This window comes from Hypanus sabinus, chromosome 2, assembly GCF_030144855.1.
Source record: "Hypanus sabinus isolate sHypSab1 chromosome 2, sHypSab1.hap1, whole genome shotgun sequence".
Lineage (NCBI taxonomy): Eukaryota > Metazoa > Chordata > Chondrichthyes > Myliobatiformes > Dasyatidae > Hypanus > Hypanus sabinus.
In genome coordinates, this window is record NC_082707.1 from 76,137,883 (window position 1) to 76,164,433 (window position 26,551).

The following is a 26,551-nucleotide window of genomic DNA, read 5'->3' on the forward strand; positions in this document are numbered from 1 at the left end:
TAGTCGTAATTAAATACAAACTCGTTGGATTTTAACATTGATCTCATTGTCAGCTGGTTAATACTGCAAATTATTAGAAAATGCTCAATTGTAACCATTTCAATACCATCACTAGAATTCTCAAAAGCAGAGAAAAAATGCCCATGGCCTTTACTGCCCAGCTGTCAACAATTTAAAAGTTCCAAATTGTCCTATTGCAGCACCGCTTTCAAAAGACTGAAAAGTGGAATTAACCCAAGACCAAAATGAGCCAAAAACATTCACTCATTTTGTTAAACACAGCTCAAAGAAAATTTCTTTCCAAGTACTTACAGTGTTGTGCAAAAGTCAGACACATACAGTACATACAGCTAGGATGCCTAAGACTTTTGCACAGTACTGCAGCTGCAAAAGAAAAAAAAACAAGTTTTGCGACACATATGAGTGATGATAAACCTGATTCTGATCTGGGTCTCTATTGTGGACTGAGAGAGGGAAGGGGGCAGGGAGAAGGGAATCATGGTGGAGAAAAGGGGAAGCAAGAAAGGAAGGAGTGGGAAGCACCAGAGACATATTCTGTAATGATCAATAAACCAACTGTTTGGAAACAAATAACCTTGCCTAGTGTGTCAGGGTTGGGTGTGCCTGCACATGTGCCAACACCCCTGCCCCGGCACACCTTCTCTGCCACTTGTCCCACACCTCTCCCGCGGCACTCCACCCCAGCCAGTCTGACATCCTTTGCTCCCACCAGATTAACAAAGTTAACATTCTGATCCACATTAACAAATACGGTATTATTCAAAAGTCTTTGACACCCTAGCTATAAATATGTATTTGTCATTATATATGATTCGTATTTAGGAAATATAGACAGATTCATTTTCTTGTGGGCATTCATAGTAGATTCCAAGAAACACTTATAAGATCAGAGAAAAACTACATACAAGACAAACAACCAATGTGCAAAAGACAACTGTGCAAATATAGTGGGAAAAAACAAAATAATTACAATAAATAATATCAAGAACACGAGTTGTAGAAGCCAAAGTTTGTAGAATCAGTTCAGTATTGCCAGAAAGAGGCACTTCTTTTTCCTTAAATAATAGTGGAAAACTTGGGGCCTCCTTCTAGCAGCCACAAATTGCAATTATATTTTAGTGTTCACAAATTTGGCCACTGATTCTTGTACATTTCCATAACTGAAGATAAAATCCCAAAACAGACCTGTGTAATATCCAAGGGTTCTTAGATTTTCTCAGAAGAAACTATTTGCTTGAAACTTGAATGTGCTGCCAGAGGATATGGTGGAATCAGATACAATTACCACAATTCAGAGGCATTTAGGCAGACAAACAAACAGGCAAAGTTAAAAAGAATAAAAAGGTAGATATTGACGTTGTGGACCAAAAAAATTGGACAGCATAAAATTAGCTGTGTGACTCGATTAAATGACTGAGTATTCTGATATCAATTGGCCAGTGGGAAGAAATTGTTAAATTCTAAATCACTAAACAGAGAGCAATAGAAGGCATTCATTTTGATTACTAATTCTAATTGTTAGGATTTCTGTGATCAAAAGGATCTGACAACTTGATTTGTGAAAAGTGAAAGGAACTGTTCAGTTTTTATACTCAGATGCCTCAGCTTCCCTTTTCCAAGCAGCTGGGGAAGATTTTCGACTTGCTGCCAGGACACCAAACTACATCCTATTTTGACTCCATCTGAACTCTACATGGTACTTTTAAAGTTCTATCCCAATGCCTATAAACCTTTTCATTTTTTGATTCCAGGCACAATAAAAAGGTCAGTGTAGGAAGACCAAAGGCTGTCTTTGCACTACTGAATTCTAGAGCTTCAAACAAACAGGCATTGTTTTCAGCAGCCTTTTTGTTTAGTCTCTTTGGCTTTATATCATTAACTGACTTATTCCAATGTTGCCAATGAGCATCTGAATTACAAATACTGCTACACACTGCTATGAGACCTGAAGACCATAAAATATAGGATCAGAAGTAGGCCATTCAGCCCATCAAGTCTCCGCCATTCAATCATCGGCTGATCCAATTCTTCCAGTCATCCCCACTCCCCTGCTTTCACCCCATACCCTTTGATGCCCTGGCTAATCAAGAACCCATCTGTCCCTGCCCCAAATACACCTAATGACTTCGCCTCCACAGTGTTGAAACAGATGTACTGGTGGGCAGGACGGGCTAAGTGGCATTCCTACTATAGGCCAACACATTCAAAGCTCTCTCTACATTAGACACAGATATAAACAAAGCATTTATTAGCACTTGAGAATTAGAAGTACAGTGTATCAAAAACTATCCTTATACATTTCATCTGGATTATCTCACAACTGATCAGCATAACTTTGAAAGAAACCTTAATTATGCGATGTTTGCATAGATTTTCTGCCTATCTCGTCCTGAATGCAAGAATCTAAGGAAACGTGGCACGTTTCACTAATGCTTGAGTGCTCATCTAACTGAAAAGGAAATTTTAAAGCCACATTGAAGTGAAGAAAGGGACAGCCACATTAAAAAACAGATTCTATTTCCTTTCTGTCATGCATAAACAACGGACAGGGCAGCAGCTCTCCGCCTGGCTTCACTGAAAGAAAATGTAGCTTGAATTCTTGTCACAAGCACAGTTGAAGATACACCAAGGCCTGACGGGGAAATCAAGCATGTGAAAACGCAGCAATCCTCAATGGCGAAATACTGATTTCAAGACTAGGCTTTTATTGACAGTAGGAAGGCCTTTTTATTAAAACATTCACAAAGTTGCTAAAAAGGGGCTATATAAACAATTCAAGTTCCTGTAAGTCTGGGAATCTCTTCACAGCCACTCTCACACTTGACTTAGCACAAGTGTGGTGGAAAAAGTTACACATCTACACTGAAAGAAATACAAGTCAGATATACTTAGTGACAAGGCAGGAATCAGCACCAGCCTGTGTGATAATGATTTATGGTTGTAACAGTGACTTCAAATGAAGCTCTTACGCGGCTCCCTATTAAATAAAGCCAACTCAGATGATTTGGCACTGTGCCTATATAGTTAGTTTACTGGGTTATTTGGCAAAATTGGTACTCTAACACTGCCAAGCTAATCTTTACATCTCTGGCTGAAGTCAAGCCTTTGGAGTTGTCTTTCAACCTAATGTTCTTATAATTAAGCTGCTGATAATATCAAAACAGATTTTGCAGATTCAAAAAGGTTAAAAAACCTATGAGCAAGCAGGTCTGATTTTTCAAAAGTATGAGAAACAGTAAAGAAATTATATACTAGGTCTGAAAAAGTTACCAAAATAATCTAAACAAGCAAATTAGCAAAATATTCACTAATTTACTAAACATATGCTTTGACAAAATCAAAGCTAAGTTTCATGCAAAACTTGATATAGTTTTGCTGATATAGATTTACCAGTGAGACAAAATCAATGCAGTTTACATCGGTAATAGCCAAAGAAATGCATAGAAATAACATACAGGAGTTTTACTTCAAGTGTTAATAATTCAGTAATTTTTTCATATAAGGAGATTATAAGAATGATAAGACTCATGTGTTTATTCATTTTATAAATTTATATTTTTGCTGATTGCTTTACTTGGCAAATGCATGCCAACAAGAGAAAGACTCCCTTTTTTAATCACTTCTGAAATAATATTTCTCTGGGCATCTAAGCAGTTGGTGTCATGTGATCAAGACTGTTCATTTCAATCATGGAACTGGAGGACTTTAAATATACGGGTTATTGAAATGGTTGATGGTTACCTGACCCTACTGACCATTAAGTGACCCAAGAACCTTCCATATATTATTTGAATATATTGAATTGTTTCAGAGGATAAAGATTCCCTTCTAAGTTCTTGGTGAGTTTGGTTTATTGGACACTTACGTGTGTTTTTCAGTAGTCAAACTTTTCCTGTGATGCAAACTATGGAAAACTTATACCTTATCCCTGCAGGCACAGACAAAAGCACACAACAGACATACTGAGGGGAAATAAAGCATTCAGATTCAATCATGTCAGAGATTAGTTTCAGCTTTTGACTTTATGAATCATCAAGATTTATAGAGCCTTAATGCCCAAATGCATTATATAAATTTGACATTTTTTTATATTTTCTTATGCCACAGAAGCAACTCAATCCATTGAGTCTATGCTGGGTTGCAGAGCAATTTCAGCTATCAGCAATCCCACTCTCTCCTTATCACACCACAATCTATTCTCTCCTATGCCTTTTACTCTACCCTAATTTTCCTAACACACAACTACAAACCATAAAACCTTATAGAACCATAGAACATTACAGGCCTTTTGGAAAACTTTATATTTTCCTGCTTGGACTGTACAAGCAAACATTGCAGTGAGCTTTAGAATAAATGAAATCATCAGCACATTTCTTTGCTTTCAGGGTGGAACTTGGTTATACAAGAGACTGTTTGAAAACATTGACAGTCTGACAGCATGAGTTACAATTCCATAAGCAACAATAGCAACTATGAGACAAGCAGATATCTGTGCGGTGAAGCAACAAGTTTGATGAGACTGGCTTGATCTATGGAGTTCTGATTCATTGATAAATCAAACTGTTCTGTTCTCTTACTGACCCAAGAACAATTTGGAGACCTGTAGTGGTTTCCTTATCTTATGAACAGCCGAATTAGAAAACCCTGAACCAAATGTTATCTCCTGAAATATGGACTTACCAATACCTCAGCAGAATAGGATGCAGAATCTTTGTTGAGGGCCTTTTTTCTCTCTCCAGTTTTTCTATTGAAATAGAAAGCTTTACAAATATTAGCCTTGAATCCTCACAGTCAACATTATTTTGTGTAAAACTCACCTATTTCCTTTCCCAGACTTGACTTAAGGATTGATCCAGCTGATGCTACAACAGCACATGTCCGGAAGTGTCCAAGCTCCTGGGAGAGATTCTTAGTCGGTAAATATCTCTGCCACTTGGTTGTCGTAAAGGGGCCGTCTCCAAATTTAATGGTAGCCATTTCTACTCTTTGTTTCAGTTCACACAACAATTCTTTGCTGCTCAGCTTCCTTGATCTTCTTTTTCCAGTGAAATTCACAGCATACTTATTCATAGCAACATAATTATTTTTGACAGTTTGTAGTCGGCGACTGAGACTGCTTGAAGAGCTGTCTTCATTCCAAGCAATCCATTGATTTTTAAAAGGTGGTTTTATTTTGGTTACTTTTGCAGTTTTGATAGAAGTAACTAATTGTTTGTTTACTTGTTGATTCCTCCTGGCTAAATCCATGGTAGTTTCAGATGCAAGCAAATGATTCTTCGAAGCAGAACTCTCTTTCATAGGAACTTCTGCCTTACTGGATCTGCTGTCAGCAAAGTGAACTTCAGAATTTGACTGTGCTTTCTCAAAATGAGTCAAAAAAGAATCTTGCTTGGCATTGTCATTACTTGTATTCTTCTCACCATTCAATGCCTCCTGCAAGTTATCTTGATTCAAAGTATATTGCACTTCCAAGGTCCCACCATCCAATCTATTTTTAAGCAACAGATCTTTCCAAAAACACACTTTATAGAATAAAGTGTAGATGCAGAGAATTATGAAAAATGCAAAGATACAGACCTTCTTCACAGATCTTCCAAGTGTACAAGGAGCCATATCTAGTCACAGCTATGTTCAAACTATCAAATGCTGAATATTGCAGGAAACCTGTAAAAAGAACAATTGTATACTTAATCATTTTCGTTGTCACTTTTAAGCACACCTTGGTCGTTTGAAATTTGCAGCTGGCATAAACACACGTTCTACAACAAGTGATAAAAAGATTACACTGACTTCAAAATAAGACAGACTAGAGAAGTTGGTACACCTGCTTAGATAACTTTTTGTTGCATCAGCTCATTTCAATATGTAATATCCCTTTTGAATCATGAAGCTCTAGATCTGTGTGCAGGTAACAGAAATATTTAAAACCATAAAAAGGGTTTCTATAATAAACTTTTTTCTAATAATCAGTTTCACAAAAGAAAGAAGAAATGTCTTTTCAGTTTTCAAGCAAGTGGGAGACAAATGGCCGATGTATCAGAGGATAATATGTCCATTTGATTGCATAATATGCAAGTTTATACTCATGACAGCAAATTGGACTTATCTTCCTTAGTTACTTTTAAGAGCAAGGCAGCCAAATCTGGGCTCATCAAAAATGTTTTAAGAACTGCCTACAAGGAAGTGTGCAATAATAATAGCATTTTTTCCACCAATAAAGAATTAAACTGGTGTTCCATAGTCTCCAACCCGTTACAGCTCCCACAACTTTGCTGAGCAGCATGGTGAGAAGAGTAACAGTCCTTCAATTAACAGAGTCTTCAGAAGGATAGGTGATGAGATGCAAAGCAGGAGGGAGAGCTTACATACAATAGAACAGTGACAGTGTCAGTCCAGATGAAGGGCTTCAACTGAAATGTTTCTGTCCATTTCCCTCCACAAATGCTAGCTGACCCTGATAATGTAAAGAATGTAAATAATGTCTTTTTACTGTCTTATTCCCTTTTACAGTTAAAAGATTTTTGATGTATGATTGTCCCCTTCTAAGGCTAAAAGGTTGTTAGCTGTTCTGCTAAAATAGTAATTTTTAGTTAGTCACATACACGAAGTATGGCAGACTGTATTGTTACATTTTTGGTATAAGGTTATTCCTGCTTTATAGCTAACTTGGTTTACAATTAATCTGTGGTCGAGACAGAGTAAGCTTGATCCACATTTGAGGACGGACAAATATGGACCTTCTGCTGTGATGATTGCTTAAGGGCAAGTAACTCGAAGACTGTTGTAATCGTTAGAAGTTCTAAAAAAAAAATCTGTATAAAAAGGGATGGTATCTGTAAGGTAGAGATCCTAGGACTGAGGTCCAGTCGGCAAGAGGAGGATTCTTGCCCACTGTAGATCTCAGATCTCTCGCCGGCTGAAGTTGCAATAAAGAAGAAACTGTTGATTGAAATTACACGGTGTCTGACTTGACTTAATTCCACAACCCAGAGTTCCTCTGACATATGCGCGTTGCTCCAGACTCCAGCATCTGCAATTCCTTGTGTCTGCAATATAACAGTGCCATAATTGAAGGTTACGGGATTATAGTAGTAAAGTGGCGCCAAGGTAAAAGGTCCATCATGACTTTATTGAAAGGTGCAACAAACATGAGGGGCTGAATGGCCAATTTCTAATTCTGATCCTTATATTCTTAAACCATCATGACATTGCTAGTTTCATGTAAGAAAACACAGTTGAACCACAACACTGCTTTTAACCCAGTCACTAATCCAGGCACATATCCACACCTCCTGTATCTACCTTTCATCTATAAGGTCATAAAGCACTACAAGCCCTTAGGCTGAACTGTTACCCTGCCTAATCCCATCAGCCAGCATCTGGAACAAAGTCCACTATACCCTCCCCATCCATGTATTTACCAAGTTTCTCCTAAATATTGAAACCGAACCCTTGTCTGCCACTTCTACTGGCAGCTCATTGCACTCTCTCCACTCTCGGGTGAAGTAGTTCCCCCACTCAGGTCATCCTTAAATATTTCACTTTTCACCCTTAACTAGTTAATCTGTAGACAATTATCCTCCCATCCATTGGAGAAGATTAAATGGATTTGATCAATGAGGTAAAATCAGTTAAGCAGAAAGTCATGCAATCTGGAGACCACGCCCCCCCCCCCCCACCCATTAGCTCAGCGGTTCACCAGGAGTGAATCCTCAGCTGTATGAGCACACAGACAACTAACGCATTCATCAACTACTTAAATTCTCCAGAGAAAAATAAAAACTGTTGTTGTAAGCCACTGGGAAAGAACATAATCGGTCTGCACTGAGTCACTAGCAAGACCAGTTGAAACCTTCTGTTGTGAATTTAGAGGCCTCTAACTGCTGTTTGTCTACAGTATGTAATTCCATTAGTGTGACTTTTAGTTTTCTTGTGACAATGAAACAACTCATCTTCTGAACTTGGTAGCTGTAATTTGTTTTGGAAGACTTCAAACTTGCATTCTATCATGATATTTTAGGTGTATATCTAGGAAATTGTTGGACAAGGTCGTGCTGATGCCAACTGGACAAATTTTATCAAGAAGTGATCACAATATATGAATTAGCACAAGTTGTAACACTTTTGAAGTGTGCAGTACTAACATAAAAATAGATCTCTATGCAGTTTTTTCCCCTAGGTAATTCAAAAATCCATCTTTGTTTTCAAACTGTGGTGAGAAGTGGAAGTCAAATGCTACTAGATAAAAGAAAACTTGATTAATATCTTAGTGCTGAAACAGCTTAAAAGTTTTAGTGAGTTAACTAACATGAAAATTCGGGCTGGAAAAGTTCGAAAGCTCTAGCACACCTTATTTTATTTTAATTAACTTTCAACATATTTAAAGCTGTTTTTGATACTTAAGTAAAACTATGTGAAAAAGCAGAACGAAGTAAACATGGAAATATTGAAAAAATATTGTAAGATTCTTATTACCATTGTCATTTTAGATAAGCTACTCTGTTGATTGAAATATTTTGATAGCTTTTAGTTCATAAACTGGCAAATGATTTTGTATTTTGCTTTCAGACAAGCGGCAGACCAGATTCATATTTATCAAATTTAATTTGAAACATACAGTGAAATGTGATGTAAGTTAACAACACAACCTAAAAGTGTGCTGGGGGCCGCCTGCAAGTTCAGCCACACGGCATTCCCACAACACTCAGAAGGAGAACATAGAATACAACAAAACATAACACAAGCAGCGAAAAAACAGCAGCAGCAAAATAAGCTCCATCACACACACACACACATTCTCCAACCACCAGAATACAATCCTGATGTTTTAGGCTATATTCTGCATATGACCTTTGTCACAATACTTTCCCTGTTTTAAATTAATTTTATCCAGAAGGTCCTCGCTTTGTTGTGTCCATTTTTTCTCTTTATGGGTATGTGCTTGATATGGATCCAAAATATTAGCTTGGACCTATAAACATTAATTTTTACTGTAATCCAGACCCACCTTTGCTTCTAGTCAATCTGTGCTTGAATGTTCCTCCAACCACTGAAAATGGCTTACTTCAAGTTGGATGATCTCATATTCCATGGTTTGTTTTACCTATTCATTATCACTCAGATGTCTTCCAACCTAAATTACCCCATCTCCCAATTCACTCTCAGAATCAGATCCAATATTGATTCCTTCCTTACTGACTGGAAACCTACTGGTTATGAAAAGAAACTGTTCCACCTTTTTGACCTTCACTTCATTTTCCCCATGTCTACATTTAAGAAAAGGAAGTCCTCCACTATCTATATTCTCTTTAAGTATTCCTGTCCATTTTGTAACCATACCTTAGTTGCATACACACTTTTTAAATGGTATTTCTGGCACGTCAATATTATTTGTAACATATATTGCATTAACACGCATGCCAGTGTGCCTTTTGCTCTAGCTCCCTCTTCCTTCTACATAATTTGTAATGCCGCTTTTCATTAGACATGGTCTTACTCTTCTCATGTCCCTGTACTTCTGTATTTCTCATCTGTGATGCCAAGTTTTAGATCCTCTTCCATCAAATTAGTATAAACCCCACCCCACACAACTAGCTATCATCAGACACTAGCAATTAATATTTTTAAGTCCTTTAAATTATCTTTATAAAACTTAAATTTGGCTTAATTAACAAATAAGCTACTTAAAAATACTAATAAATTTTAATGGTTCCTGATTTCACCATCACCGTGACCATTTTTGTAGGTATTACAACCTCTAACGCACCATTCACATGTAGATATCCATTGAAATTTCCTCTGTTGTTTATCTTATGCGTCTTTAGAATACCTTTTTACCTTTAGTGCCGTAAGAATATCCCCAGGGGATTTAGCAAGTGCATGAAAAATCTCAGCACTCCGAAAGGGGAAAATGGGAGGCATAAGCAAACCACTAAATATCAAAATGGCCCACAAGAGAATAAACTTTAAGGATGGTGGATCACAACGTAGTACAAGGCATTCAATATGGCAGCCAATTAAATAGACAATAAAATGAAGGCCAGAGTTCTAAAAAATATATAGAATTAAGATGGTAAAGGTGGAGGTTTCAGAGAAAGGAAGGATACCATGATACAATTTAAAAAGGACTGAGAACTCTAAATGTAAGGTGTTGTATGACAGATTAACCACCATAAAAATCTCAGTGGGGCTATCTTGGCCTGGCGATTTACTGGAAGAAAGCTCTGGACAGTTACCTGGTTGCTTTGTTGACCGTACATTCTTATGATGCTAATTTAATTAACTGGGAAAAGAATTTAATATTTACCTGATTAAGCTTTTTTCCCCCAATTCAATTAGTGCGGAACAAGTCCAAGGAAGTAATTTGACCAGTTCTGACCTACACTGCCTATCAGCAGGATTCCAGTTATCAAGTGGTATTAGTAGAAAAGTGTCCGTCAGCTGAAATTGTTGCGCAGAGGATGAGCAGCTGTCAATCCTATTTGAATAGAATTAGCCACATATCCAGTGTTAACAATGTCATAAGTCTACTGAACCCATCGTATGCATATTAACACCCGACACACACAACCAGGTCCCACCTTAGTGACTTGCATATGAAAGCAGATTGTGTAATAAGCTTAATAGGAAATCCTGAATGAAAATCATTTAGCCAACTAGCTCAACAGAAACACAGAAAACCTACAGCACAATATAAGCCCTTCGGTCCAAAATGCTATGCCAAACATGTACTTTAGAAATTACCTAGGTTTACCCATTGCCCTCTATTTTCCTAAGCTCCATGTACCTGTCTAAGAGTCTCTTAAAAGACCCTATTGTGTCCACTTCCACCACTGTCACCGGCAGCCTATTCCGCGCACTCACCTCTCTCTGTGTAAAAAACTTACCCCTGACATCTCCTCTGTACCTACTTCCAAACCCCTTAAAACTGTGCCCTCTCGTGTTAACCATTTCAGCCCTGGGAAAAAGTCTCTGATTATCCACACAATCAATATTGCAGAAACATGTTCCAAAGCACAATGATCCAGTTTCAAAATAATTATTTTATACTAAATCACAATTCATGATAGGTTGTTAAGTTCCTCAAGTATTTGACTGATCAAAGGGGTCTTATAGGTATTTTATTGAGGGAACTTCACATTTGCTATTTTTCTTCTCTAAGGATACTCAATAAAGGTCAGGTTTTAAACTCTTTCAATATTATTTGCATAAATGAAAATATTTAAATAACAGAATCAACATCCTTTTAAGACTTCATAACTATCCATACTAAATATCATAAATACAGTTCTGGTGAAAGAACCCAACAAAATATGCTTCAATCAGCTATTATTGGAATAGTGTTTTCTCCATCTCCTTTGTACATAACTAAAATGCTCACCAGAGCTCTGAACAGCTGTTTGGCTAACAAGTTTTACCAGGACAGCTGATCAATTACAATTATCATAGGAAATCATGCTTTATGACAGAAACAATATGCACACAATACTTTTTTTTTTGAAGTATGCAAGAGTCTTCAGATTACTTTGCTGATTATGCCAGCTATGCCATTTGGAGCTTAATTCCTTAACCATGTATCACTGAGTACCTGTAAGTAATCTAGTTGATTTCATTTAGCTGGTGATATAACTTTACAGGTATCTATTGGATAAAACACAATACAAGCTCCATATCATCATTTCAAAGATTCTACCAAATCTAATGGCACTATTCATATTTTAGAAGTTTTCTCTGTTGTGCTGGTCAGTGTTCATCCCTCAATCATTACAAAAACAAAAATGATCCAGAGCTATGGAATTCATTTGTAGGAAATCTGAACTTGAGACCAGGTCTGATTGAGGATTAAATCCTAGTTCTTACATTCCTCCATGACTTTACCCATTTATTGACTAAACTCATAACTGAAGGAATAGGTTTTTTTTTAAAGCACAGTGCTAAGATCAGTGGCATATATGACCATAGAAAATGACTTACATGCAAACAGAGATCACATGGCATTTCTAGAACATGCCTGGGGTTGCTGAATTCGGATGAGATTAGAATTCATCTTCAACATCATCCAAGCCTTAAGGACTCCAAAGCCAAAACCTGAAAGAATAAAGAAAACTCAATTTTTTAGAAAGGCAAAAGACTGATAAATATGAAAACACATACATTCACCATGTAATTTCGATATGCACTTAAGTATTTAGTTAGTCAAATCAGTATTTATGAGGCTAACAGTTGCTTAGCTACTTTACTGGAGGAATTCAAAAACCCAATGTTAGATAAAGTTAACAAAAACTTAACACTGATCATGATAAAGTCTTAACATTCATGCATCTACTCAATAACTTCATTTGCAATTATCTTTTGCCTCTCTCGGTAGCCTTTCCACAACCACTGTGTCATCAAGGGTCAATGGAATAAGCAGCACAGGTGGGGGGGGGGCAAAGGTCGATGCTTCTGCTGCTGCTTGTGCATGGGGGGGGGAAGAGGCTTTGTGGTTTATTCATCCTTTGGGGTTTCTTGTTTGTGGACATCTCTGTGAAGGGCAAGAATATCAGGTTATACACTGTATACATTATTTGATATTAAAATTGAACCATTTGAAGTTGCAATGCTTTCAACAGAATGCCATACATGGTCAATTGTACTGGAAAGTTTTAAAAGGCCAAACATTAAGGAACAAAATGTACAAAGTGATAATTGCTGATATGTACAATGATAATCGACACCTGTTCAATTTAGCTAACTACAGGTGTTGAACTGGTAAACACATTTATCAGTGGAATTAGAAAATGAAATTGTACTGGAAATGCTCTATTTGTTAAACAGTAAGAAACTGCATGGTGTTGACATTCAAATGTAACAATATTATGTTATGTCATTCATGTTATTCAAGGCCAAATGGTATGCGAGTCCTTTTTAATAAGAAGAAATAAATCCAGGATTAAGGAAGTTTTGTCTCAATCACATGATACCTTGGGTGAATTAGCACTTCCAGTGTTGGGTATGGTTTTAGTTATGTCACCTGAGAAAGAATGGTCTTCCCATAGCAAGTGTTCAGTAGACTGGTTTCAGAGAGAGTGGGTTTGCTGTTTGAACAGAAATTAAGCAGACTTGAACCATGTTCTCTGACATTTCAAGCAGGTCCCATAAAAAAAACACATACTAAAAGACTTGAGGTACCAGATGCAGGGCTGTTTCTCTTCACTGAGTCTAGAGTCAGAGAACAACATTTCAGAATAACATATGGGCCATTTAGAGCCAGGGATGATGGTGAACATTTGGTTTTCTCTACCCCAGGGAGTTATGAAGGCTCATTTGTAGTGCTCATTCAGATCAATAGAGGAACGCGGTGTTACAGAGACAAATCTGAAATGATTATCCATGCACAATGGAGCAGTTTCAATGGTCCTGATGGTCTAACAACCAGTTTCTTATGAAATGCACTCCTTGTTTAATTATAGCATGACATGGCATTTCTAAATCTGCATGCCTCACTTACAGGATTAAGATGTGTGAAAATCATGACATTAAAGAAAACATAGAAGACTACAGCACAGTGCAAGGCCTCTAGCCCATGAAGCTGTGATGACCAGTTAACCCACTCCAAAGTCAATCTAACCCCTTTCTCTTACATAGTCCTTAATTTTTCTTTCATTCATGTGCCTAAGAGTCTGTTAAGCTCCCCTAATGTATCTGCTTTTGCCACCATCACTGGCAGGGCTTTTCACACACTCACCACTCTCTAAAATCTTATCTGATATATCACATATACTTTCCTTCAGTCCTCTTAAAATAAGGCCCACTTGTATCGGCCATTTCAACCCCGGGGAAAAAAGTGTTGGCTGTCAACTCTATCTATGCCTCTTATGTTATACACCCCTCATCCTAAAAAAAAGCACTAGCTCACTCAACCATAAGACATTAATCCTGGTAGCGTTCTGGTAAATCTCCCCACCATCCTCTCTAAAACTTCAATATCCTCCCTATAATGAGATGATCAGAAATAAACACAATATTCTAAGTGAGGTCTAACCAGAGTTTTATAAAGCTGCAATATTAGCTTGTGGCTCTTGAACTCAATCCACGACCAATGGAGGCCAGCACACCCTATGACTTCTTAATAACACTATCAAGTATGCGCCATCGATCTTGCAACAGTATCTCAAACTGATACCAAAAGTCAAATTTACCGAGCTCCATTCCGTTTATATTTGCATAATGATAAACATTGTGTGTTTTTATACTGATGAACTTACTGGAATTTTATCAAGTTTATTGGGATGTATGTAATGTATATAACCAAATAATGTATATAGAAAGGAGATGTTTCTTCGAACCAGTGTAAATTGCCCACCATTGAGAACATCTACCATAAACACTGCCTGGACAGGGCGAAAAGCATTATCAAGGATGCATCTCACCCTAACCATGGACTTTTTACTCTCCTCCCACCCAGTAGGCACTACAGGAGCCTCCGCACCCACACCAGCAGGCACAGGCACGGTGGTACACATAACACATGATAGCTTATCAAGGTAAGGATAAAATCCACAGATCAATCACACATAAATTACAAACTAAAGTGCATTAATCTGAAGCATTGGATGGTACAGAACATATTAACCAGTAACCCTTTGAATGGCCTCTAGGGAAAGAAAATGTTTCTCATCCTGACTATTCTTGTTTTTATGCATCGTAGTCTCGTGCCTGATGGTAGAAAGTCAAAGAGGATGTTGATGTTGATGGATGGGTGGGAACCTTAATAACACTTAGGGTCCTGCATACACAGCGCACCTGATAAATGCCCCTGATGGATGGTAGGGAAAACCCATATGATCCTCTCAGCTGTTTTTGTAGTTCTTTGTAGAGACTTCCGTTTTGAATCTCAGCTGCTCCCATACCAGATGGCGATGCAACTTGTCAGGATGCTCTGAATGGTTCTCCTGTAAAATATAGTTAAGATGGAGGAGTGGGAGCCTTGCTGGCCTCAATCTTCTTCGGAAGTAGAGGCACTGCTGTGCCTTCATGTTCAGGGAGGTGATATTAAGAGACCAGATGAGGCCATCCATGATGAGGATTCCCAGGAACTTGGTGCACTTAATTCTCTCTATGGAGGAGCCATGTATTCACAGATGGGATGAATTTTCTCAAGTTCATATTGTCAAAGCTCTGGGCAGGTTTTCACCACCTTTAGTATTGGTTTGTATGCCAGAATTAACATCACAGATAAATGATCTGAGAGGCCAATGTGAGGCAGAGAAACTGCTTTATAGGCGCCTGGTATGTTAGTGTAATCCAGGTCTACAGCACTTCCACCTCTGGTGGCAAAAGCAACATGCTGGTGGAGCAGGCGTGTCTTTAGCTCTGCATGGTTAAAATCACCTGTAATAGTAAAGACAACATGGGGGTGTTTAGTTTGAAAGTCAACGATGGCGCTGAAGAGCTCACACAATGCCTTGTTAGCATTAGTGGGGGTGGGGGGGGGGAACAGAAATACAGCTACCAACACAATAGTAAACTCCCTTGGTACATATAATTGTTTGTACTTCACAGCAATGAACACAATCATCAATGAACAGTGGGATGCCACTGCTAAAGCATTCATACACCAGTTCTTATTTATGTAAATACAGATATTGCCACGATGGGTCTTGCCTGAGATCACTACATTCCTGTCAGCCCGAGACGTGCTGGATGCCCATGTCCGGGATGGATTCATGAAGCCGTGATTCCATGAGAATGACTGCACAGATGTTTTTCCCCCTGTTGCTTCAGCCTCAGCCGCAGATAGTCTGGTTTATTTTCAAGCGAATGGACATCTGCCGGTAAGAGCGACAGGAGAGCCGGCTTCAAAGGCTTCCACCCAAGTCATTCCCAGATTCCAGCGTGCTTTCCCCCTTTTGTTTCTCCTGCCCGCTCTTCCTATGGCGGCACTCACAGAGGTCTGAAGCAGGCAGGTCATGGGCAATAAGCCCAAGCTACAGAGCTCCTCCACAGTCCAACAACTCATTAATGAGGTGGAACTGTTGTGCAAACTACACTTAACAACCAGCAGCACTTGTCCAATCATAGCAAAGACGTACAGGACATGAGTGAACTATTACACCCAGAGGCAAAGTGGTCTCTGCATCGAAGTGTGCCTCATCCTGATTTATAACATTGTTCTGCACTCAGCCAGACAGAGTTCCCACTTTTAGCATTTTCTCATATTCTGAACACAGTGACACTTTTTAAATCAAACAACATTCCCTATCTGCACCAAAGACCAAAATCCACCAAGCTAATCTAGCAATGACCTCTGCAGAATTTAAGTGAACATGGCAGGCAGCACAGCACGTTAATAACTGATAGAGAAGTAAGCTATTATTGATTACACCCCGCATATTAACCGAGACTTGCAAAATGATCATACCTACAGATATAGTCAGAGGGGTTTACTGACGTGTATTATTTTTGAAAAAGTTCAAAACAGAAGTTTTTTTTCTACCTCATCAAATAAGTTCTAATTATACAGATTAGATTGTGAGGACACGCAGTCCTCGTTTATTGTCATTTAGTAATGCATGCATTAAGAAATGATACAATGTTCCTCCAGTATGATATCAACACAAGACAGACCAAGACTAACTAAAAAAAAACCACGTATATATTACATATAGTTGCAACAGTGCAAAGCAATACCATAATTTTATAAGAGCAGATCATGGACATGGTAAAAAAAAGTCTCAAAGTCCCGACTGCCCATCATCTCACGTAGACGGTAGAAGGAAGAAAAACTCTTCCTGCCATGAACCTCCAGCGCCGCAAAACTTCCCGATGCAGCCTCTGGAAACATCTGACCACAGCCAACTCTGAGTCCTTCCGAAACACTTCGAGCCTCCGACCAGCCCTCCGACATCGAGCACCATCTCTGCCGAGCGCTTCGACCCCAGCCCCAGCCGCTAAGCAACAGGCAAACCCAAGGATTCAAGGCCTTCCTCTCTGGAGATTTTTCGAATACACAGTAGCAGCGGCAGCGAAACAGGCATGTCTGAAGTTTCACCAGATATTCCTCCGTGCTTCACAAGTCCATCCCCACCAAATCAGGATTGTGCACGGCCCCTACTTAACAGATATTCTTTCCTGGAGTGGCCGCGCGCGCTGCAGTCACGCCGCCATTTTCTCTGTTACGAGAGTACTCGATGACATGACAGGAGGTCTCCACAACAAGACAACTGAAGATAGTTTATACTATTATAACCAATGCCAATCCAAATAAAGATAATTTAAGCATGTGACAACAGACCTGAGATCTATAAACACCTTCTGATCTTTGTTTGCTGAAAAAGCAGTAACTCAAAATCTTAGTAAATGTTGGTGGAAATGCTGCATCTTCCCTCTAAGGGTGTCTTAAAAATCAAAGCTTGTACACATTTAGACAAAGGATAAAGCATTCCCATCAATATGCACGAGCTGAACAGGGCCTCTCCCTTACACAGGAGTGATCAATTAAACATGTTTGTTAGACCAGAAAACACGCAATGTAAGTCATCCTCATACTCAACTTGAACATATACTGATTGATGATTACCTATAACTAAATGAGAGCCATGTGTACTGAAAATATTTTAGAATTCATTCCATGTTCTTTTCTAATTCAGCAGGACGAGGTACTCACAAACAATAGAGGTACTGTGCACATGTTGAAGGCCACAATAAATCTCTTTATTAGACTTATATAAAGCACACAATACAGAAAGAAAGAAAATGATTACCGAGTACAGAAAACAAAATAATACTTACCATCCACTTAAGAGCTGATTTCCATAATGCAGATCAGGGGAACCACAGATCCAACAATCTCTCATGCAGCTTTCTCTCGACAGCCCTGTCCAAATCTCTTAACTCTTTACACTAGACCTGACCCAGCCTAAGAAGATTTCCATTTCCTCAAATAAATTACTCACACACGCAGAATCTGGAAATCCACGCAATACACTCAGCAGGCCAGGTATGATAAAGAGTAAACAATCAATACTTCAAGCCAAGACCTTTCATCAAGGCACCCGGAACATTAACTTTTATGAATTTTTATGAGCGTTACACAAAGAAATTGCCTCTTTTATACCATTCAAGACCCCTTTTATCTCTTGAAACCTTCAGACCAGATACACAGAACTCAAAAATAGGGACAGCAGGTGTGTAAGGGGAAAACATTCTTCACTAATATCTAATCTTAATGAGATGCATTCAAAATAGAGACATACCGCGAGTCAATATGGGAAAAGCAGACCATTAGCACTTTCCAAGCTGACTCCATTCTGTCTTTCAAATTTCCATTTTATTTTAGCACAAACCAAGGAGGAATCACATTTACCTCTTTCCTTACACCATGGCTATAGGTATAACATTTACAAGATAGGGACCGAGGGATTTTTGAGAAGCACTTTGACCATATTTATTATTCTTTGAGGCGAATAGGTTAAGCATCCATGTGTAATACACATTCATACAGCACATCAAGTCAAGATTAAATCCAGTTTCTAACCACTTGCACCAAGTATTTTGTCCAGGTTTCTATCTTGGATGTGTAGCCTAAAACACAAAGGGTGCTTTCTATTAGTCATGTTACAACTCCTCAGGCCCCTCATTGGACAACCTTCTCTGCACAGAGAGCAAAACCAACATAATTTCTTGTGATGTACAAAATTCAATTTGTTCTTTTCTGTATAGTATGTTGTTGATCATTTTTTAATATAGTTACATGTCTTATCAAGCTAAGTCTGACCACTTGGCTGCCCTTCTCCTGCCAGAGGCTAAACAGCAAGGCTCCAGAGATTAGGACAGCAAAGAGGTGGTTGTGCGAGGCAGAGGAGTGGCTACAGGATTGATTCGAGTCGGTGGCTGGGCCGTGTTCAAGAGCTCATCTCAGGAGCTGAATGAACGCACCACAGTTGTCACAAACTTTATAAAACAGTCATAGACGAGTGTGTCCCCACAAAATCATTCAGCGTCTTCCGCAACCAGAAGCTCTGCTGAGGACCGGATCAGATCTATTTAAATGTGGTGACCAAGTATGATCTCTGGAAAGCCATCTCATGGGCAAAGTGACATTTCTGGACTAAGCTTGAATCAGTGAAGGATGCCAGACAGCTGTGGCAGGGCTTCAATGCTATCACCTCTCACAAATGTGAAATCAAGCAACATAATGATGAGGAGGATTTCATCTTCTATTTTCGCTTGGACTGCAAAACATGGAGGAACTATCACGAACCCTCACAGACCCCAGAGGCCTTGTGATTTCAGTCTCCGAGGCCGACATTAAAACATACTTCAGAAGGGTGAACCCATGGAAAGTATCCTGCCTAGAAGAGGCACCTGTCTGACTTGCGCTGATCAACTGGCTGCATTATTCAACAAGATCTTTAACCTCTCACTTCAGCAGTCTGAGGTACCCACCTGCTTCAAACAGGCTTCGACTGTACCAGAAGAACATGGTAACCTGCCTGAATAACTACCCAGAAGCCCTTACATCCAAGAACAATGAAGTGTCCTGAGAGGTTGGTGATGAAACATATCATCTCCTGCCTGAGGAGCGACTTGATCTGCTCCAATTTGCTTACTGGCACAACAGTTCCACAGCAGATGCCATCTCAACCCTGTAACATCTGGATAGTGAAGATGTATACATCAGGATGCTTGATATTGACTGCGGTTTGGCTTTCAATGCTACTATCCCCTCAAAACTAAATAAGCTTCAAAACCCTGACCTCAATACCACCTTGTACAATAGGATCCTCCATTTCCTCATTTGCAGTCCCCAGTCTGTTTGGATTGGCAACAATATCTCCTCCACAATCTACATCAGCACAGGTGCACCACAAACCTGTGTGCTTCACCCCCTGCTCCACTCACTTTACACTTATGATTGTGTCTCTCAGCACAGCTCCAATGCAATATTTAAGTTTGCTGATGACACCACTGTCACTGGACAAATCGGCACATAGGAGGGAGATTGAAAATTTGGCTGAGTGGTGCCACAGCAACCTCTTATGCAATGTCAGCAACACCAAAGGACTGACTGGTGACTTCAAAGAAACTGGAGGTCCATGAGCCAGTCCTCATTGGGAATCAGAGGTGGAGAGGGCCAGCTCAGAGATCCTCGGTGTTATTTCAGAGGATCTGTCCTGGGACCAGCACGTAGTGTAAACACACCCAATAAGAAAGCACAGCAGCACCTCAGCTTCCTTAGAAGTTTTGCAGATTTGGCATGACAACGAAAACTTTGATAAGATAAATATTTTTAGATGTGTAGTAGAGAGTTTATTGGCTGGCTGCATCACAGGCTGGTATGGAAACACCAATGTCCTTGAACAAAAAATTCTACAAAAAGCAGTGGATACAGCCCAGTCCATCACAGGTAAAGCCCTCCCCATTAATGAACATATCTACACGGAGCGTTGTTGCTGGAAATCAGCATCCATCTTCAGGGACTACCACCACCCAGGTCATGATCTCTTCTCAGTGTTGCCATCAGGAAGGTGGTTCAGGAGCCTCAGGACTCACACTGCCAGATTCCGGAACAGTTATTACCCCTCAAACATCAGGCTTTTGAATCAGAGGGAAAAACGTCATTCAACTTCAATTGTCCCATCACTGAACTGTTCCCACAACCTATGAACTCACTTTCAAGGACTTTTCATCTCATGTTCTTGATATTTATTGCTTATTTATTTTTTTTATATTTGCACAGTTTGTTGTCTTTTGCACACTGGTTGTCCACCCTATTGGGTGCAGCCTTTCATTATGGTTACAGGGTTCATTGAGTATGCCCACAAGAACCTCAGGCCTCCTTTGGCATATAATTTCACGTATCAAGTTTGTATCATTGAAGCACTTTCAATAGTGTTGGGTTGGGTGGAAATTTTGTGGTGCAAGGAGGCATGCAGTCATCAAATTGTGAATTTGAAGACTCAGCAAAAGACTGCTGCTTGGAAACTTAATTCTGATGAAGGGCCCCTGAATTGAAATGTTAACTGTATCGCTTTCCAAAAATATTCCTTGACCTGCTGAGCATTTCCAGTTTTATTTAAAATCCGCAGCATCTGTAGATTTTCTTTTTAATTTTCACCTTTGGAATCTTCCTGGACTGAGCAAAAAGGGACTGAATATTACAAAGCCTGCCTGATGTGGGCATAGATGGATCCAAAGATCTTATTTGTGAACTGTGCAATCAGATTGCCATTATGATGCAAATAGCACTGAATAACAGAGTTTTGTTCCACCAAGGTTATATATTTGCAAAGTTATGACAGCAGCGAGGTTATTTCTTCATCGGCACCTGATCACATGACAAAATATTAAACCAGTTGTGGTTTGAAAAATCAGCAGACCTCAGACCCACAAAATACAAAATGCAGAGCTCACAAGTTTTCCACTGCTAAAAAATACAATAAAAGAGGATACACTGCACAAGTTTGCAAAGCAAGCAGTAAATGGGCAAATACTGAGTTACTTCCTATGTATCTCATTGCCAAGGTTGCAGATGCATAGCGAAAACCCAGGAAGCTGCCCTGAATATCACAGTAGTAAGAATATAATTAGATTAAAAGTTTTTTTAAAATGTATTTTTTTCTTAATGGCAGTGTTGCATTAAAGTTTAATCGCTAAATTTTAGGCAGAGATAACTGGAGAATTCTGTAATGTATCTTTCCTCAAATCTCTTATTTAATATTACTACATTCAACTTTCAGTTTTGGAGAATAGCTTGCCCATCTATCCCATGGTGCTTCCAGAATCTTCTGCAACAAAAAACAAACCACTGGAGGAATTCAGTAGATCAAATACAGCATCTGTAGAGGCAAAAAGATGATCAACATTTCGGCTCAAGACCCTTTTTCAGGATTGAAGTTTAAGAGGGGAGATCATCTGTATAAGGAAGCGAGGAAGGGTGAAAAAGGAGACTGACAAGCAAAAGTTGTAACTAGGGAAGGGAGGAAGAGGGGTAGAGTTGTGAGGCAGTGTGGCTTCTGTCTCACAATCTTCTATTCTATTGTGGGGTCTTGTTCATTTCCAGATCAGGCAACATCGATGAATATAATGCTAGTTTTTCAGATTGCCCTTAAATGTCAACATCAGCTATGTTTTTCTCCAGCTTGACCTCCATGAGATTTAGAGCATCTTTTCTGTTCTCAAATACAATGAGGCCCTAGCCAATCAAGCCATGTCTCTTACTGCTGGAATACAACATTAGGAATCTTAGTACCAACTACAATATACTCCCTCCCTTCACTTCTTTGAGGTGGTAAAATACACTTTAATCAGTGATGACCAGCTTCCATTCAGACACATCAGGAAGGCTTCCTGCAAATCCTCGAGTCTACTTATTGCTGGGTTTTGCAACAAATGTTCCCAGCTCTAAGTGCATTAGAGGTTTAATAAGTGGAACTTTTCTAGCACCTGCTAATATTTGAAAATAAAAGTGTAAATCAGATAGAAAGCAAGTTGTTATGTTCAATATGCAGAATAACAAAAGAGATTTTTACACTTAGGTTTATGCTTATTCACTGTCACAATAAGTCCACTGCTGGTTACTTCTTTGAGCATGTTGTTAGGATTAAGTTGAAAGTTTTGATGAACCAGTAATGAAGTCTGTAAATTGATTAACTCATAGCCAAGGTACAGTGAAGGTCAGCCAAAAAAAAAACTTTGATTTTCTATAAATGCAAGTAGTCTTCAGATGCTAGAAATCCATTGTAACAGATATAAAATACTGGAGGAACTCAGCAAATTGGACAGCATCGATGGAAATGGACAAGCAGTCAACATTTAAGGTCAAGATCCTTCTTCAGGACTGGAATGGAAGGAGGAAGACGCCAGAATAAAGGGAATAGAGGAAAGACACTCATAAGAGAGAGGACCATAGGAGAGAGGGAAGGAGAAGGGGATCCAGCGGGAGGTGGGAGGCAAGTGAAAAGAGGTGAAAGGCCAGAGTAGGGAATAGAGGAGTGGCAGGGAAGGAATTACTTTTTTTTTAAATTGATATTCAAGTCATCAGGTTGGCTTAGCAGACGGAAATATATACGGTGTTGCTCTCCGCTGAGGATTTTTCTATATACATTCCAATAAATCGTTATTTCTTCATATTTAAACAAATTTGCAACGTCATTTTCTGTAGATCGAAACACTAGTTTAAAAGAGGGTAGGGATAAAATCATCCAATCAAATTATACAATTGACGAGTGGCAATTAAATAGTGTACAATATCAATGCGAGAAAACGCTGAAGCGAAAAGACTGAAAACGGATTTAGAAAACGGACAGGAAAACAATAAGGCCAAGGACTTTGAAGTTAGAGTAGTATCAGTGTTAACTACTGATCAGATACCCCATTCAAATACACTGCTGCAATAGAAATCAAGCTTTTATTTTAAAATATAAATCGTGTCTAATTCTTGAAAGAAGCAAGTTTCGACACTAACTGTTCACAATCTAGACTAGAATATTTTGGCAATAGAACAAGAAAAGAAAATGGTGGAAAATGTGGAAGACTTACTTGAGAAACTGTTTCCCCATGGATTTCTGAAGGTTGTTTGTAAAGTATTGAATACTCACTAACATTCTGCAAGCGACAAAACAAATGCAGAATTACTATAATAAACTTAAAAACAAATAAAGCTCACGAGGCGCGCTAAAACCAGCTCACACTCGGCTCGACAACGCCTCACAGAAAGGAGCAACAAAAGGGGTGGACTTGAGAGCGGGAGGTCGTTAAAAAAAACATGTGTTTCTCGTTTAACTATTCCTTACAAACGTTTAGGTGGATAGCTCGCAAAAAAAAAAGAATATTAAATTTGGATTCAAACGGAAAGTACATCCTGATGATTTCATATTGTTAAACTTACGAGCTTTAAAGAAATTACACTCTATGATTAAAAAGAGACAGGATTTAAGTATTAGTCTAGGAGCCTTCCTTCCTTTTGATGATACTGATTGTTCCGATATGAGCTCTTGTAAGAACTTCCCTGTCTAGTACTAATTAGTTCCATGTTGGGAACAGTGGTGTCGCAAGAGGAAAATTAACTTAATCTTCAACCTACACCCGTTTCCCACACTTTCCTAGAATTGACAGGAGTCAGGGTACAAGTCCTGGATAACAGCCAACTTTCTGTACCTCTTTCATAATTATTATTCGCTAACGACTGTTATACTGATTCAGAGTAGGGTTCACAATTTCCAGTCTATCTGCTCCCTCACACAGAGACACACACCAGGTAAACAAAGACAAACGAAGACATTAAATATATTTCATTGGCAGTATCTAGAATAGCAACTCACCTGCTAATAGTCTGCTCATTATCTTTATAAAACCATTCAGAAAAATGTGTAAGTCCAGGTTACCTGTTACAGGTTCTGTTCGCTTATTGTTTCTGCTTCAATGCTGCCTGCTTTACCAATGATGTTTGCTTTCATGGATGTTGAAATTGACCTTTATCTATTTGCATATTACTGCAATCTGGATGATTAGTGCTGATCACCTGGTGAACACAAGCAGTTGTTTATATCCAGAAATGCATTGTTACAGACAGAGACACAGTGGAATGGACTGTGAAAAAGCATTTCAGGAAACTAAAGGCTCACAACTTCAGAAGGGGTGCTCACGCACTTTGACAATATCCTTACCAATCTGACTAGCTTGTGATACCGCACCCAATAGGGTAGCAACTAATTTATTGCACAAGTTTCCAGATGGCTCAGAAAGACCAATAGCCTATGCCTCAAGAACACTAACTTCAGCTAAGCAACTACGCACAGATTGACAGAGAGGCCCTAAGCCTTGTGTGGGGAGTCAAGAAACTCAGTCACCACCTGTATGGTCAAGAATTTACCCTGTTGACTGACCCACCAGCCTCTCGTGTCAATCTTCAACCCAAGAAAAGGTGTTCCAGTGATGATAGCGCAAAGGCTGAAGCGATGGTATCTGTTCTTAGGAGGTCACATGTGTGATTTTGAACAAGCAACATCGCAATGCATATGGTTTGTCACGTTTACCACTGCCGACTTCCAAGATAACTACACAAGTGGATTCAGCAGAAGTCTTTCACACAACAATAGTTGAAAAATTACCAGTGACAAACAGCCTCATTGAAAGAGAAACATGCAATGACTCTATGTTATCAAAAATGTATGACCTCATGGTAAAGGGATGGCCAGCACATGGTAGCACATTGTTTCCAGCCTTCTCAGCGAGGAAGGAGTAGTTGTCAGTGTGTGGCTCACAAATTGTGATTCTTCCCAAGGTACGCATCAGAGTGCTGGAGGAACTGCATGAGGGGCACCTGGGTACCGTGAAGATGAAAGGTCTTGCTCGTGCTTGTGTGTGGTGGTCAGGAATTGATAAACAGATTGAGGATTTGACCAAGAACTGCTCTGGATGTCAAAAGATCCAGAACACACCACCACAAACCCCTCTCCATCTGTGGGAGTGGCCCTCATCACCATGGCAACCAGTGTCCATCGACTTTGCTGGACCATTCATGGACTCTTTTCTTTTTATTTGTTGTCGATGCACATTCCAAGTGGCCAGAGGTCATCAAAATGAAGACAACCACATCGGAAAAGACCATTACAGTGCTGAGGACCATGTTCACCAGGAATGGCATACCAGAACAAATCTGCTCAGGCAATGGAGAACAATTTGTCTCTGAAGAATTCCAAAGTTTTGTGAAGAACAATGGAATCAAGCATATTACATTGGCCCCTTACCATCCATCCACAAATGGCTTGGCAGAAAGATTTGTGCAGACATTCAAGAAAGCCGTCAAGGCAATGGACAGAGAAAATCCACCACTGCAACACAAGATAGACAACTTCCTCCTTGCCTAACGTAATGCAGTACATGCAACCACTAACCGGACTCCAGCGATGATGTTCCTGAACAGGAGCCTGAGGTCCCGTATGGATCTTCTCAAACTAGATGTACGGCATGATGTGGAGAAATGACAGTTCAAACACTTGAATGCTGAGTCAACATGGAGATTCAGTGAGGAACAGTCAGTTCTTGCACTTGATTACCAGACTGAAAAGTGGCAACATAGACGGGCCACTGATGTATACAGTGGAGATGGGAGAGGACGTATGGAGACCAAATCCTGGATGCTCAGGTGAAAAACACAACCACACCTTGCCTGGACTCCCTGACATAGAAGCAAGCACTCCTGATGTGACCACAGATAAGCCTGCCATCAGTGCTGAGGACCCACCTGATGTACCTGCGGAGACTCATTCCCCGAAGCAACCTTTTCAGGTCAGACGTTACCCAGAGAGGCAGAGAAGACCTCCCAAGAGACTTGAGACTTGAGACTTGAGACTTTTGGTCTTAGACCAAAAGTAAAATAAGAGTAAAAGAAGGCTTGTTATAATTTGATATTATTAAGTCACTTTGTTATAATTTGTAAACAAATGATAGGCATTTGTTTGTTAAGGGTAAACATATTTGTTTAGCATAGTGCCCCAGGAATTTTTTTTTTTAAAACAGTTGATATACTATTAAAATAAAAGGG

At 39.3% G+C, this 26,551-nt stretch overlaps 1 protein-coding gene across 3 annotated transcripts in view; it reads right to left on the reverse strand.

The window, feature by feature from the left end:
- Positions 1-23,730, reverse strand: part of LOC132380093 (beta-galactoside alpha-2,6-sialyltransferase 1-like) — a 39,364-nt gene extending 15,634 nt beyond the window's left edge. Inside the window, exons 1-3 of one of the 3 annotated variants that reach the window (XM_059948665.1) lie at positions 23,545-23,730; positions 11,995-12,108; positions 4,839-5,685 (exon numbers count right to left, since the gene is read on the reverse strand). In XM_059948665.1, the coding sequence (XP_059804648.1) occupies positions 4,839-5,634 (796 nt within the window). In that variant the 5' untranslated portion in view covers positions 5,635-5,685; positions 11,995-12,108; positions 23,545-23,730. Of the gene's footprint in view, positions 1-4,838; positions 5,686-11,994; positions 12,109-17,793; positions 17,909-23,544 lie in introns of those variants that run through there. The other 2 variants (XM_059948646.1, XM_059948656.1) reach the window with 2 other exon arrangements.
- Positions 23,731-26,551: the final 2,821 nt, after the last annotated feature.